Source organism: Lemur catta, chromosome 1 (assembly GCF_020740605.2).
Source record: "Lemur catta isolate mLemCat1 chromosome 1, mLemCat1.pri, whole genome shotgun sequence".
NCBI classification, from domain to species: Eukaryota; Metazoa; Chordata; class Mammalia; order Primates; family Lemuridae; genus Lemur; species Lemur catta.
Genome location: NC_059128.1, coordinates 105649609 through 105664799, shown reverse-complemented (window position 1 = coordinate 105664799; position 15191 = coordinate 105649609). Strand labels below are relative to the sequence as shown.

At 54.0% G+C, this 15191-nt stretch overlaps 1 protein-coding gene and 1 long non-coding RNA gene across 3 annotated transcripts in view; one reads left to right on the top strand and one right to left on the bottom strand.

Moving 5' to 3' along the window:
* TMEM266 (transmembrane protein 266) overlaps positions 1-15191 on the top strand; it is a 44381-nt gene that overhangs the window by 15445 nt on the left and 13745 nt on the right. For both annotated transcript variants that reach the window (XM_045541936.1, XM_045541926.1), the window contains 2 exons: positions 83-221; positions 3821-3936. In XM_045541936.1, the coding sequence (XP_045397892.1) occupies positions 122-221; positions 3821-3936 (216 nt within the window). In that variant the 5' untranslated portion in view covers positions 83-121. The remainder of the gene's footprint in view (positions 1-82; positions 222-3820; positions 3937-15191) is intronic.
* LOC123631882 overlaps positions 3860-15191 on the bottom strand; it is a 33709-nt gene continuing 22377 nt past the window's right edge. Inside the window, exon 3 of the long non-coding RNA XR_006733251.1 lies at positions 3860-3920. This is a non-coding gene — a long non-coding RNA (uncharacterized LOC123631882). The remainder of the gene's footprint in view (positions 3921-15191) is intronic.

Here is a 15191-nt window from a genome sequence, read left to right as displayed (position 1 = left end):
CTTCTATGAGAGCCCAGGCCCCTGGAGAAGCCGCTTTGCCTGGTCCCTGGCCCTGAGTGCTGAGATATGCCTCCTCCCACAGGTCTTTGACGGGGCTGTGATCATCCTGTCCTTGGCCCCGATGGTGGCATCCACCGTGGCCAACGGGCCCAGGAGCCCCTGGGACGCCATCAGCCTCATCATCATGCTCCGGATCTGGCGGGTGAAGAGGGTCATTGATGGTGAGTGGCCTGAAAGGGATCGGTGGGGCTGGTGGGGCGGCAGGGGCTGCTCTGGAAACTGGAGCCATTCACCGAGAGGAGAGAGACCGTGTGATATGGGGACAGCCCCGCGCAGCACGGTGGAGGGTGAGACTGTCGGTGTGGAGGGAACTAAGCCTGTCCTGCTCATTCGCCATCCTGGTCTGCACTCACACCGCTCAGGTGTCACGGGCACACACTGGAGTGCCCCACTGCACACTCAGAGGTCACACGTTCGTCCTGACGCAGCCTGGATGGCGCCCGGACAGCCGGCCTCCACCCAAGAGCTCACATCAGGGCCTGCCATCCGGGAGAGGGCAGCTCTTTACACCCCGGTGTCCTGACGCACACCTGCCCCTGGCTCCCGATGGCCGCAGACCCCCACTGGCTCTATCCAGGTCATCTTGTCTGTCCTTGCCTGTCTGTCCCACCTTGTGTTCTCCAAGGACAAGGCGGTGCCCCCGGCCTGTTGGCCTTCACACTGGGAGAGAACATCACTGTGGGAGCTGCTGGCCAGCTGGGTCCCGGCCCGTGTTCTGCTCGCCTTTAGCGACACGCACTTCTACCTCAGGGTCTCCTTCCCGGAGACAGTGTGACCTGGTCCTTCACCACACGCCACCCTCGCCTAGGGACATGTGTCCTGACCCAGGAGGCTCTTATGTTTCCAGCCCAGAGTGTGTCCCCCAGAGGAGGGAGGCCTGGGTGGGGAGGGACGGAAGGAAACCCCAGGTTTAGAAGTCCCAGGGTAGGGTGGCCGGGAGGACGATCACACAGGGGGCACTGAGGTCGTCTTAGGGAGGAGGGAAGACTCCAGTCACTGGGCTCCAGAGGGTGGTCCTTGGCCCCTGGCGCCATGACTAGGAGGCCTACTGCACCTCAGCCAGACTTGGCCCAGAGCCACTCGCCGATGGCTGGTCGACCTCTCCAGGAGAGGTCCCCAGAGGGACCAGGAGGGGGCACACATGATGGTTCCAAAGCTTTTTTTTTTTTTCCTTCTGCAAAATCTTGCCCAGTGTGTAAAGCAGACCAAGAGTGGAGCTGTTTGGTCCACTCAGAGTGAGGGGCCTGAGCCCATCTCCTTGCCCTCACCTTGCCCCCGAGACCCCTCTAAGGAACTACCAGGCCTTCTGGAACACAGCTTTCAAACCACTCGGATAGATGCTAAGGTCTTTTCTGGCCCTGAATTTTGGCTACAAATGATAGAAATTGTAGCCATGAGAAGTCTCCAGCAGCATTTGCCCAGCCAGTACAAGGCAGGTAGGGTATCCTCCAGGGTCTCCAGTCCTGGGGTGGGCGTCCCTCCCTGCGCCCCCACCCCACATCCCACCCCGTGAACACTGGGCTTTGGTCCTGATGTCCACACTGATGTCTCAGCAGGGAGCCCCTGAGACAGAATCTTCATCAAACTGGAATGTGTTTGGGTCCAACTTTGGAAGCCTTTGGGGGCTAGGAAGGCTCTGGGAGATCATCTAGTCCACTCCTCTCAATTCGCACATGGGGAAACTGAGGTCAAGAGGGATGAGGGTCACACAGTGAATCAGGCTCAGAAGCCAAAGGGGAGAGGGGAGCCCAGGACCCCTGAGACCCACCCATGCTCTTTGGCTGTTCACGTCTCCCCATCTGCTCGGGGCCCTGTTCTTGGCTCTGACAATGAGAACATCCGCTCCCCTCCGGCGGGAGCGGCGCCTTCTGGCTCTTCCTGCCAGCTGCAGACAGCTGTACACTCTCACAGTAATGGGGTTGACGGCCCCCATTGTGAAGGCTCTTCCCAGCTGTCCCCCCTTTTTCCTGACACGTCAGGCATTGTCGTGCCACCAGGAGCCTCATGGCACCTGCTGTTCACCTGCTGGTGAACAGATGGGCGTTAATTTGCTACTCTGGCCCTAGTGTGAACTGGCCTTCAGCAGAGATCTGAGGTGGCAGCAGCTTGGGGCAGCCCCTGAGTCTGGAGATTGGTCTTAGGGACACATGGCCTGCCCTCAGGTTGGGAAGCAAACAGAAAATTCCTGATTTCCATTTTCTGCATGATTCCTGCAATAGCCAGAGGACATCTGGAGGTGGGGAGGCTGTGGTTGGAGAGGGGACCTGGAGGCTAGGATGAGAAGGGCTCTAGAACGCAGTGGCAGGAGGCATGTGACCGGAGGTTTCTAAAGAGTCAGGAAGGGCTGGATTCTGAGAGGTGTGAGAAGAATGTGAAGGGCAGGGCCAGGTCAAAGTCGGGAGTTGATACTGAGACTTCCGAGGAGCCTAGAGTACAACCAAGGGAGGGGTCCACGGGACTGCTGGGGCATCTCATACTCAGAGTCCAGCTTTTCTCCTCTGGGTTTCACTGTGTGTGTCAATTATAAATAGGATCATCTGAGTGACAGAGACCCAGAATAACATGTCTTAAGCAAAACAGAAGCTTCTTTCTTTCACACAAAAGTCTGCAGGTAGGTGGTCCAAAGCTGATATGGCACTCACTCCCTGTAGTCAAGATCCCAGGTTCCTTCTGTGTTGTTGCTCTACGCACTTAGCCTACTATTCAGTCACCTCCTGGTCCAAGATGGCGGCTGCAGTGCATTATGGCCAATAGGAAGGAGGCAGGGAGGAAGAAGATAAAGCCCCAGCTGCCTTTTCTTGTTAAACATCTTTATTAAGATATAATTCACAATTAAATCCACCCATTTAAAGTCCGCAATTTATTGATTTTTAGTGTATTTATAGAGTTGTGCAACCATCACCGAAATCTAAGTTTAGAGCATTTTCATCACTCCAGAAAGAAACTCCATCCTCACCAGCAGTCACTTCCCATTCCCTGCTCAGCCCGAGGCAAATACTAACCTATTTGCCATCTCTGTACATTTGCCTATTCTGGACAAGTCATATGATGGAATCATATGATATGCAGTCTTTTGTGTCTGGCTTCTTTCAGTTAACGTGATGTGTCCAAGGTTCACCTGCGTTGCAGTTCATACAAGCACCTCAATCCTTTGAACTGTCAAGTAGGGTTCCATGGTATGGGTAGACTGCATTTTATTTCTCTGTTCATCTGTCAATGAATGTTTCTGTTGTTGCCACTTTTTGGCTATTAGGAGTGATGCTGCTACAAACAGTCACGTACAATTGTTTGTGTAGAGGTATGTTTCCATTTCCCTTAGGTAGCTAGATCACAGGGTGAATCTTTGCTTAACATATCCCAAACCATTTTCCAAAGTAGTTGCACTGCTTTTAAAGGAAGGCTTCTGGAAGCCACTGCATTCTACCTCCGGTAGCATCCTGTTGTCCAGAGGTGGTCTATGGCCACCCACAGCTGCCAGGGAGGCTGGAGAATAGTGTTTATTCCAGGCAGCTGGGCACACAGCCCAAAAGTGAAGCTTCTGTCACTATGGAAAGGAGGGACACAGCTGTCTTGGACCTGTGAGTCAAGGTTGTAGCCCTCTTGTACTTTCTGGATGCTGTTGAGTGCCTGGACGTGTGCCACCCGCCCCCCACCCCCCCGTTCCGTCCTCAGGGGACAGGCCTCAAACCTGCTGCTGGCTGAATGCCGGGCTGAGCCCTGCCACTGCTGAGATCTTCACAGGGCTGTCTTTGTCTTCCAGCCTATGTCTTGCCAGTGAAAGTGGAGATGGAGATGGTTATCCAGCAGTACGAGAAGGCCAAGGTCATCCAAGACGAGCAGCTGGAGAGACTGACACAGATCTGTCAGGAGCAAGGGGTAACACATGGCCACTTTCAGTTCTATCCATTTCTGTCCAGAGCCTTGCTGGGGACACTGGTAGTGCTTACAGCCACAGGACACCAGAACTGCAGGGGCCCCAGAGATCAGGGAGCTCCTCCAGCCCTTTGGACCCATGGGAGCCTGAAGCCCAGAGAGGGGAACACATCTCCAAGGTCACTGGTGCCAGCCCAGCCAGGCCTGGACCGGACCCCCATTCTTTTCGTCACCCCACGGTGGCCCTGCAGCTCCCCAGCCTGAGCCTGCGGAGTGGCCCACTCCATTCATCAGTCTCCTCGGAGAAATGGTCTCTGAAGCAGGGGACTGATTCTGTCTGCTGCGGGTTGCTGGGCACCACTGTGGGCTTGTTGCCACTCAGGATACCCAGACACCCCAAAGAGATGTTAGCAGTGCTCTCTGTCCTCCAGGAGCCATGACAGAGGCTCAGAGACAGGCAGTGGGCCCTGCAAGGGTGGGCCTAGCAGAGCCAAGGGAGGGGCCCCGTCTGGGAAGCAGAGGCCTGAACGCAAGGCCCGGCACCGCCGCTCCTGCCCCGCAGGACTCCAGCTGAGTTCTGCCACCTCTCTGCCCTCAGCTCCTTCATCTGTAGGATGAGGGGCTGCTCCCATGTGAACAGGACAGAGGAGTTTGGGGGAGGGGACTGGGGTGCTCGGGAGGTGGTGGCAGCTGGATCTCTCAGCAAGGCTGCAAAGCTTTGTAGAAACACGGCCTTGGGAGCAGGGAAGGTTCCAGGGCCAGGTTGTAAGGTGGGAATGCCACTGAGGGGACTGGCAAGGTGGGGGAATGTGGCGGGGTGGGGTGTGGACCAAATGACATGTGTGGTTGCTGCTATTCTACCCCTTGGGTTCTGGGAAAGGACAGGGCCACTGCCCCTTACTCCAGGAGCCAGAGAAGCCAAGCCCACAGCAATCAGGGCCAGCCCTGGTGTGGAGTGCCCGCAGCTGCGATCCCTGTGGGCACCGAGCCCTTCTGGCTTGCGGTGCAGTGAGGATGGGCACCCTGGGGGTCAGGCGCTCCCCACGGGGGTCTCAGGGCTGAGATCTCACCTCTCATATGGGCCTGCCATGTGTCTGCCTGTCTTGTCAACCTCATGTCGCATGTGTCTGGTGCATAAACACTCTGATTGTGCCAAATGGAGTCACCTGTCATTCTAACAATCCCCATGCCTTCCCTCTTCATGGGTTCTGGTCACGATTGCCCCTTACCTGAATCCCTGCCCCTCACAAGCTCTGCCTAGCTGATTCAAGCCCTGGCTTCTCTACAGAGCATGGCACCCCCTCCCCCGGCAGCCTCTGCCATGCCCCCAGCTCTGCAGCCCTCACTGGCAGTGCTCACTGGTCGTTCCCGACTGGCGAACCCCGCCCAGCTCACCTTCATGCCCCAGCCCCGTGGCCCGCACCTCCGCGGGTCTTGGTAAATGTGTGTTCAGTGCATCTCTTGAGCTTCTCAACCCCAACCTCTCACAGACGGTGTGGGGGAGTCTATGGAATGTCACCACAAGCAACCCCAGGAAGTATCCCCCTGGGAACATGCATGCAGCATCTTAAAAATCATCCCCTTGGAATGTCTGTCAGGGAACCAAATCTTTTTATCTTCTTCGGGAACACCATGACCTTTCGTTTCAGCACAGATGCTTATGGGTGACAAGAGGGCCTGTCAGAGGACACAGCCCTCAGGAGCAGAGCACACTGTCCGAGGGTCCTGAGTGCAGGCCGTCCATAGGGAACCCTAGGCTGGGAACATAGACGTCCCAGCCCCTGTGCAGCCCGCCTCAGCCTCATTCGTTGTGTCGCCTCTCCATCTGGTCAGCCAGCACCATCGAGGGCCTGCTCGGTGCTGGACTTGTGCTGGGCACTGAGGACGCCACCCTGGACAGGCCCCCACCCTCACAGGGCTCTGGGTGACTCAGCGAGTCTGGCGGTCTGGCCAGATGCCTGCTTCGCCAGGGCGTGTCTGGTGGGGAGGGCTTCCCCGGGGAGCTGACGCTGAGCAGGGCCACTTGGAGAGGGCGCCAGGCAGAGCGCGGCATGGGGCGGTGCCCGGGGAGCTCAGGGCTGTTCGGTGGGAGCAGAGGGAGGCGGGGAGGACCTGGAGGCAGGCTTGGGGAGGGCTCCGTGGCTGACTGGGGAGTTGGGGCTTTATCCCGTGGGGAGAGAGGAAACCCGGCGTAGTAGAAGCAGGAGCGGGAGGGATCTGGCTGCAGCGGCGGGAGGGACAGATGGGAGAGGGTGGGGTGGAGACGGAAGACGGAGTAGAGGGGCTGCAGCAACCACCCAGGTGACAGAAGCCTGGGTTTGGGCAGGAGAAGGGAGGAGGGGACACTTCAGGGTGTCACCCAAAAACTGCCTGGAAGGTGATCAGGTAGTTCTGAGTCTACTGTCTAATAGGGAAGTAAACACTCTACTTCACTGCAGTTGGCAACGTGAGAGGCATCGCCACAGGGCCGCATCTGCCCCTCATAAATTTACAGCCTCCCAGCCCAGCAGGGACACGCTGACCCTGCCACACGCCTCACCTCGGCAGCACATGTGCCACGTGGCCAGGAGAAAATCCTCGTGGCAAACCCCCTCCCATGATCTCCACCTGACCTCTGTCCTGAGTCCCCCAGAGGCCCCCGGTTCCTGGCGTCCCGGTTCAAGTCACTCCCCACATGTGGCCTCCTTGCCGGGGGTCTCAGCTGGAGGGAGACTCCCTTGGATTCTGCACAGGAAAGAGCCAATAAATAAAGACAGATTCCCTCTAGGTAGTGACATCTGGAAAAGAGATGAACAGAAACAAACCATTTTAATTTAAAAAGCACCTGAAGCCTGTCATCTTAGTGAAGACAGCAAAAAGGGCCAGACAGGCTGGAGTCCCAGCGGGGCCGCCAGGGAGTGTGGGGAGGGTGCCTGGCCCATGCACAGAGAGACCGGGAAGGCTGCTGTCCCAAAGCTCGGAGGTGCCCGCTCCACGGGGCAGAGCAGACAGACGCCGCATTTGCAGCTGTATTTTGAGACCACGTCCGAGACTTAACGGGGTAACAAATACCCTTAATGAAACGAAAGTGTGGGCCCATGGAGTGCCAGGGACAGTCACACCCTTGGACAGAGCAGCACGTGGGATGATTGAGAGTAGACTGTTCTAAATACTCTTCCAGCCGGCTTTGAACTCAGGTTTGCCCAGGGCTCAAAGCCAGCTCAGCCACTGACTGGCCTCGTGTGGCTCTGGGCACTTTGGTTTTCCTAATGTGGGAAACAGGGAGAGTAATAAAATCCTTGCAGAATGGTTGTGAGATTGCTTCGCCTAGAGCCTGGCGCGGGACAAGTAGTGGCACAGTAACCCCCGCCAGCCCCCCCCCACCGCCCCGTCCCGCCCCACCTGCCCCCACATCCCTCTCAGGAGTAAGAACTGTCCCCAGGTGTGCCCAGCGGGCGCAGGGTCCTTCCAGCGGGTGCAGATCCCGGTGCCCCGACGGCGGGCACTGTTCTTTCCCAGCCTGTCACGCTCTACCCTGCTTTCTTGTTTCTTCTCCTTGTGGCACTTCTCAGCCTGCAGGGAAAACGTTGATCAGGTTATGCACAGGCTCCCTGTCACCCCATTCCAGGCTCTTCTAGTCACCTTTGTCACAAACTCTTGCTCTCTCTCCTTGCTTGACTTCTCAGAGTTTAATGGAGCAGCGTGCAAACCAAATTCATATAAGCTGCCTAAAAACTTGACAGTCACCAAAGTTCCAGTGAAATGTGTCGGGGCCCGCCTTAAACACACCTACGTTGCGTCCTCCTGCTCTCTCCCCGGGATTTGCTTGTCTAACTATTTGCCATGACTTCATCCGTCTTAGCTCTTTTTTTAAAATAACATTTGTTTAGATCGGTTTTAGATTCCTAAAAGAGCTGTGAGGATAGTGCGGTTCCCTGCACACCTGCACTCGGTGCCCGTTACTAACATCTGACGTCAGTGTCACCATTTGTCGCCTTGAATGCACCAATATCACTATTTAGATTCTTTCCTTTTCATCTTTTATGTCCTTTTTCGCTCAGGGATCCGCCTGCGACACCACATTACATTTATTGTCAGGTCTCCTTGGGCTCCTCTCGGCTGTGAACACATCCCGGAGCTTGCTTGGCTTTTGATGACCGTGACGGTTTTGAGGGGCAGTGCTCAGGAATGTTACAGGAACGCAGCCCTCTGTGGGGAAAGTCTGGTGCTTCCCGCCTGTGAGCCTGGGCGCTGGGCGCCGGGCAGGAGGATCACGGAGGTGAAGTGCCTGTCACGTCATGTCACATCATGTCGGGAGGCTGACCGTCAACACGGCTTGTCGCTGTTCGTGTGGACCTCCATCACCGGGCTGAGGGAGTGTTCGTCAGCTTCTTTCTCCATTATAAAGTTACTCTCTTGCTTTTTCATCTTAGCTTTTTTAAAAAGACTAAATTACTTCTTACCGTGACCCTGCGGAGACTCCCGGATCACCTTGCTTGCTGGTCTCTTGCACAGATACCTGGAACCTTCATCCTCAGTGCCCCAGGGCAGCTCCTTCCTCACCCAGAGCCACCTTATGGTACAGATGGAAGGTCCCTTTGAGAGCAGCTGGTCCAGTCCAGGATTTGGCAGATGGGGGGTGCGAGGCCCGGAGGAGGAGATAGGTGTGTCCAGCCCTGCACAGCGGTTGGGGTGAGGATGAAGACAGAGGTCTCAGGGCTCGCTCCAGTGTTTTCCCTGCTGGGCCGCACTCTCCCTCTGGTTACGACGGGGAGGTGGGATTCCCTGCTTTCCTCACTGCTGCTATTTCTTCTGACCACGGGGCACACCTCATTCTCCACAGAGCCCTCCCAGGAAGGGAGTCCCGAGGGTCCTGGGAGGAGGGAAGACACTCTGTGGGTCAGTCGTACCCCTCCCAAGCCCTGGCTGGCCTACTGCAGTCGCTCCCACCTGCCCCTGCTGTGAGGGGCGCACAGAGCCTCAGACCCCCAGGCCCAACATCCTTTAGCTGGGAAATCCTTTCCATTCACTTTCATTTTTTTCTGTCTGGATCCTGGCCAGAATTTTCTTAAGAGTTAGTCTCACTGGTACCCAGAGGTGGACGCCAGTGGCTGTCCTTCAGAGAGACCGTGTGAGCTTCTGTCTCTCTCTTTGTACTGGCAGCTTCAGAAATCAAAGCTGTTTTAGATGCAGCGGTTACATCAGTGCAATGATACATTCTTCTGACTCGTCTCACAAAACCACTTCTGAGATTCCGTGTACATCCATGCCTAGGATCTTGCTCTAATTCCAAACCATATTCTGAAGTCCGTGTTATATCTTCCTTTTGCCTTTTAAGCTTTACAATAGCTTTTGGCACAAAACAGTACACTCTGACCTTGCCCCCTGTCAAAGTCGGTTTCTCTTCTCTGCTGGGTCCTACAGGAAGCACAGAGGGAAGTTAAGTCTCCATCCTTAGCACCATTTGCCCTGAGATCGTTGGCAAAACACTGATCGATAGGAGATTCAGTTTAGGGTGACTCGAGGTCCAGCCTCCAAGGAGGCCAGTGGAGCCTGGGAGCTGCTTAGGACAGACAGCCTTAGAGCTCAGGCAAGCGTCAGTTCCTGAAAGTGGAGTCGCTTGTGGGCAGCGTGGGGGGTGGAAACAATTCTCTGGCACAGGGAGCCGGCAGGCTGGATTCAAACCCTAGCTCCACCAGCAACTACCTGTCCCCCCTTAGTCCCTGAGCCTGGCTTCTCACTGGAAAAATGGAGGCAACGAAGCTCATGTCACACGTGGACGCTGTGAGGATCAAATTAAATGAAGTAATATATATAAAGTCTGTCCCACTGGAGGCTGTCAGTAAGTGTGAAAAAGAGAGAGGGAGAGAGAATAAAAATAATACTAAATGCATTTGCATTATAGTGATCATTGACCAATGCACAGTCATGCTTTAGCTCATTTTGACTTTGACAGTGAAAGTCGATAGGCCAGGTCCTAGTCACCCCTTCACAGGTGGAAAGTCTGAGCTCAAAGAGGCTGTTCCTTGCCCAGGGCCTGCAGTTTGTCACGGAAGGGCTAGGAAGGGACCCCAGGGCTTCAGTGTCCGTTTCCCCACACCAGAAATAGGGCATCTGCACAAGTCATATTAGTTAGAGTGAGTAACACTAGCTGCTGCATCAAATCCAGAAATCTCAGCGGCCTAACGCAAGAGGAACATATTAGTATTTGTCACGCCCATCACAGCCCAGTGCAATGGGTAGCTGGTAGAGGAACACTCTGTTCCACACAGTCACTTTGGCCTCCAGGCTTCTTCCATTTTGTGGCTGCTTCTTCCTCTAACTACTGTGAGTCTTAACCAGTCAGCCAGGGGATGAGAAAGGGAGAGTGGAGAAGGAGGCACAGCAGGTATTCATCAGCCAGGTCTAGAAGTGGTGAGATTGCTTCTGCCCCCATTTCATTGGCAAGATTCTGTTACACAGTCCCAGCTAAAGACACCACCAGATACTGTCAGAAGTGGTCTGTGAGCCCAAGACGAAGAGAAAACGGTTGCCTGCACGGTCACCATAAAACAAGGCCAGTGGGCTTACAACACTCCCCGCCCTTCCCCACTTCCAACACAGCAGGAGGCACGGCCACACTTGCAGAGTCCTCCCTGGAGGAATGCATGGCTCCCTGGCCTGTTTTCTGGAGAAACAAGATGATAATCTTGACCCTCCAAGCTGTAGGAATTTCTGATGGAGGAAGGCATGGGGAGAAGGGGGTTGTCACCTGCCCCACGTGCCCTCTTGCTTTCAGGTGCAGGAGCCAGAGCTGGCTTGGGAGGTGGTGGGTCGCCTGGCTGGGAGCCGGGCCTGTCTCCCCATCTGGGCCTCGCCCTGGACGCTGTTGCTCCCAGGTGCTCAGCGCGCTGAGAGAATGCGGACGGCTCTGCAGAGGGCACTCACGTTTAAGAGGGGGCTGGAAGCTCAGAGAAGGGGCTAAAGGGCAGGAATTGCAGGAAACTAGAGGAACGGGGTCCCACCCTGGCTGCCAGGGTGGGGCTTGAGGCTGGCTTATTCCAGAGTCCTTTGCTTCCTGCAGAGGCCACAAGCCCCCCGTTCAGCACAATAGCCTTTGTTACCTGGATTCTTCCCCATCTCCACTGTGGGAAGTGGAGTTTTTTTAAACATGGGAAGTGATTTGTAAAACAGCCGATAGCTTTAATGACAAGCCTATTTAGCTGATAAAATTAGCCATCAGAAGAATAACTTATGTTATCCTTTTGCCATAATTTAAATTTATGGCCAACTACCAGTCCTCTTCACAGTGGATGGAAAGGAGCCAAGGTCGATCTCGGCTTTACCCTGCTCCTAAATCATTAGTTTGCAACTATCTCCTGATTTTTATTGTTACCAACAATGGCAAAACTAATGGAAATAAACATTGGATGCCATCCCAACAGCAGATGGGTTTGAAGGCAGGGCAGTCTGTGCAGACAGCACTAATAGGATGGGGCAAAGTTATTGCTATTGCATTAGATCCATCGAGCTTCTGGCCAAAGTGTGCATTGATCAGGCCAAGGCCTGTGTCAGTTGGACTCCACAACCAGACCATTAAAGGCAGAGAAGCGCTGGGTGTGCCTGCCCTGCCGCCCCAGTGGGCCTGCCCTGCCTGGGCATGCATTAAAAGCCCAGCCCTGAGGGAAGGGGCCTGACTCACTGCAGTAATGCACGCTGAGGGCTTCCCTGTGGATCCCAGCTGATTGGCCAGGCCATCTGATTAGAAATACTTAGCTAATGACGTGCACTAAATGGGGCTATGAATGCACTTTAATTCTCCCCAAGCCTGGGGATGGTATTTTTTTTTCCGCTGGGCCAGCTTGCCAGTGGAAAATCTGCTTCATCAAAGCCACATGCACCCTCTCTCCCAGAGGCCCACGTCCCGGGGAGCCCGAGTGCTGCAGCCTTTCTTCCTACTGTCTTCTGCAGCCGACTGTGGTGTGTCTAGGTGTGGGGCATTTTTTTGTTTGTTTGTTATCCTGCTTAGGAGTTTCTAAGTTCCTTGAATTTGTGGGTTGATGTTTTTTGTTAGATTTGGAAAGTTCTTGGCCGTGATTTCCTTATTTATGCTTTTGCCCCATTCTTCCATTCTCCTTCTGGAGCTCCGGTGTACGTGTGCACTGATCGTGCCTCGAGTCTCCCCGACATCCTAATCTGTTTCCCCACCCCCTCTCTCTTTCTGGCTGTAAGTTTTGGTATTTTTCTATAGATCTACCTTCAAGTTTAACAACCCTATTTCTGCTATGTCTGGTCTGCTGTGAAACCCATCCAAGTGCTCAATTTTAGACACTGTATGTTAAAGGTTCTAAAAGTTTGATTTGATTCCTTTCATAGGTTCTATCTGCTGAAATACCATTAATACATTCATTTTGTCCATCTTTCCCCCTTTCTTTAACATATTGATCATAGTTATTTTGAAGTCCTTATATTTATTAACTCATATATTTTCACAGGTCAGCTTCTATTAACTGCTTTATGTCTTGATCAGTTTTTCCTGCTTATTTGCATAACTAATAATTCTCATCATATGCTACACATTGTTGATGACACATTCTAAAGATTCTGGATTATGTTATCTTTCTCTAAAGAGTCGGTCCTCTGGGAATGGGGCATTTTAGCAGGGAGCAGGGGATGGCCCTCAAGACAGCCCCAAGCGTGAACTGGCACTTATACTTTGTTCCCTCCCAGCTAGGGTCCCAGAGCCAGCACAGAGCTCGTCATAGACTCAGAATTCAGCTAGTCCATTTGGCTTATTGGACACACAGTGAAACCGAGGCCCAGAGAGGAAAAGGGGCCTACCCAAAGTCAGAGTGAGAGAGGGGTGATGGGCCTCCAGCCCTTGTGTGTTCCCCCGTGGGGACCTCCTGCTCTCTCCTGGCCCCTGCTACCATCAAGCTGCCCTGTATTCTGTTGGGCGAGTCACTTCCATCTTGCCCATAGGGCTGCAAGTTCCCTGCCATAACATCCTGGGGGCTGGAAGCCAGAGGCGCAGGCTCAGGCTCTGCTTTGCTTCTGACACACCAAGTGGTCCTACCCTTCCCTCCCCCTCCCCCAGCACAGAAATCTCCTTCCCTCTTCCAGGCCTCAGTGCACCCATCTAATTAATAAGGCCCTGCTGTGCTAGGACCCTTGACAGCCCTCCAGTCGACTGAAGGAAGCACGTGTGGCTGTGTTAGGTACAGAAGGAATCGGGAGCTGGGCTCCGAGGGTCTTGCTGGCCCTTCCTGAGAAGCCCCTGGGCTGTCACAGCCAGTGACAGGGATGAGAGTCATTTGGCCCATCCGCAGTTACCCTCTAAGGAGTTAGTCATTCCTTCTCAGGGTGACGCAGAGGGCATCCAGGCACCTCACACCCTGTGGGTATGAAGCTTGCCAAAATCTGTCCTCAAAGCAGGTTGCCCTCTTCCTCACCCCCCTTCCAATCCGTGCCATGTGCTGACACTCTCACCTCCTAATACATCCCTTATCCTCTTATCTCCATCTCCACTGTCTCCACTCTAGTCCGTAGCTGGTCCTTTTGGGCATGGACCGCTGCAGTAGCCTCTCAGTTGGTATTCCCCATCCACCCTGGCTCCAGCCAGTCCGTCCTCCACTCTGCAGTCAGCACGGTCCTTTCAAAATGCTCACCTGGATCACTATACTGCCACGCCCACCATGCCACCCTTCTGTTTGAAACACTTAATGGTTTCTTTTGGTCTTTAAATAAAGGCCGACAACCTTAAAACATCTGATGGCGGCTACAAGGTTCTGCCTAGGGGGGGCTCCTGCTGACTTCCCCAGTCCTCTGTCTCTTGTACACACCTTGCCCCCTCTGCCACCGGTACCACCCAGGGTTAGCCTCTCTCAGAGAGGACTTGTTCCCTGTGGTGCAGCCGCCGGCCCCCCTTGCTGTTATCTAATTTTCATTTTCATGCCCAAACATGTAACAGAATTTTAACATGACCCCCACCATGCTTACCTGACTTCCTCCTGAATGAATGAATGAATGAATGGGAGAACTACCACACATTTGGAGTTTGTATCTTTACTTTAAAACTTATTTGTTTGTATGCGCCTATGTCTGCACATGTGGGCTTGGGGCTGGGCAAGCCCTGGCCTCCATCTGTCTGGCCTGAATTCCAGTGGGACGCTCTTGGGCAACTCCGTATCAATTACCAGCCATCAATAATGCATCCCTTCCGAGTGGCCTGGGAAGCCATTAGCCAGGCCTGCAGGTCCAGAAGAGTGGCCTTGGAGAAGGTGGCTGGGCGTGCCCATGGGAGGTTTAGATCAGCCTGGGTGGGAGGGGCTCCCAGCCCCAGCAGAGCTTGGGAGGGTTGCTTCATGGGTCCTCAGTGACCTCTGAGACCCTGCTGCCAGAGGGGTGGCTCGCACCCCTCCCCCCGCACAAAAAGCCACCCTATAATGACCAGCCTCACTTTTTCACCTTGTAAGACCACCAGTCCCATTTGAGTGCTGGGTTGTCAAGGTACAGGGTACAAGCCCCGTCTGAGCTCGGCATTAGGGCTGAGTCCGTGACCAGGGTCGGGATTAGTGCATAGTCTCAGTCTTTGGCCTAGGGTTGCGGCTCAGTTATGGCTCAGTCTGAGACCACAGAGCTGAACAAAACTAACTAGTTTTATGCATTTGTTTATTCAACAACATTTACTGAGTGACTCTTGTGTACCAGGCAACAAAACAGACAAGGTCCCTGCTCTTATGGAGATTATATGCTGTTGGGGAGAAGGGTGGCCATGGTGCACCGGAGCCCGCCCTGGCCCATGAGAGCCTACTGTGCACATTTCTTTTCAGTTCCCCATAACATCTTGTGGATGGCTTGAAGTCAGCCATGGTGGGAATATGTGCACCACAGAGATTAGCATACACTACAAATCAGGCCTTGCCTGTTCTTTTCGTTTCCACCAGCACAGCACTGGGGGTGAACAGAGGTAAACTGATATGCAGGCCATCAAGAAAATAGTGAACACAGACAGTCATCTGATCTTCCCCAAACTCCACTCAAATATTAGACAAAAATCCTAAATGCATAAGAATTAAGAAACCATCTCTTTAAGTCTTGTCCATCAGGACAAAGAGGATAGAGATTTCAATGAAATCTCTCATACTTGGAGATCAGATGAGAAAGTGCTCACTGATCAGCAGAGTGGACAATTTATAACTAATGTGCTTGCAGAGGACAGTGAAAGAAACAGACTAAATCTCCCCTCGGAACCCTGAGAGTCTGGGAGGAAGGGGGTGTAGTATGCAGCTGACCATGGG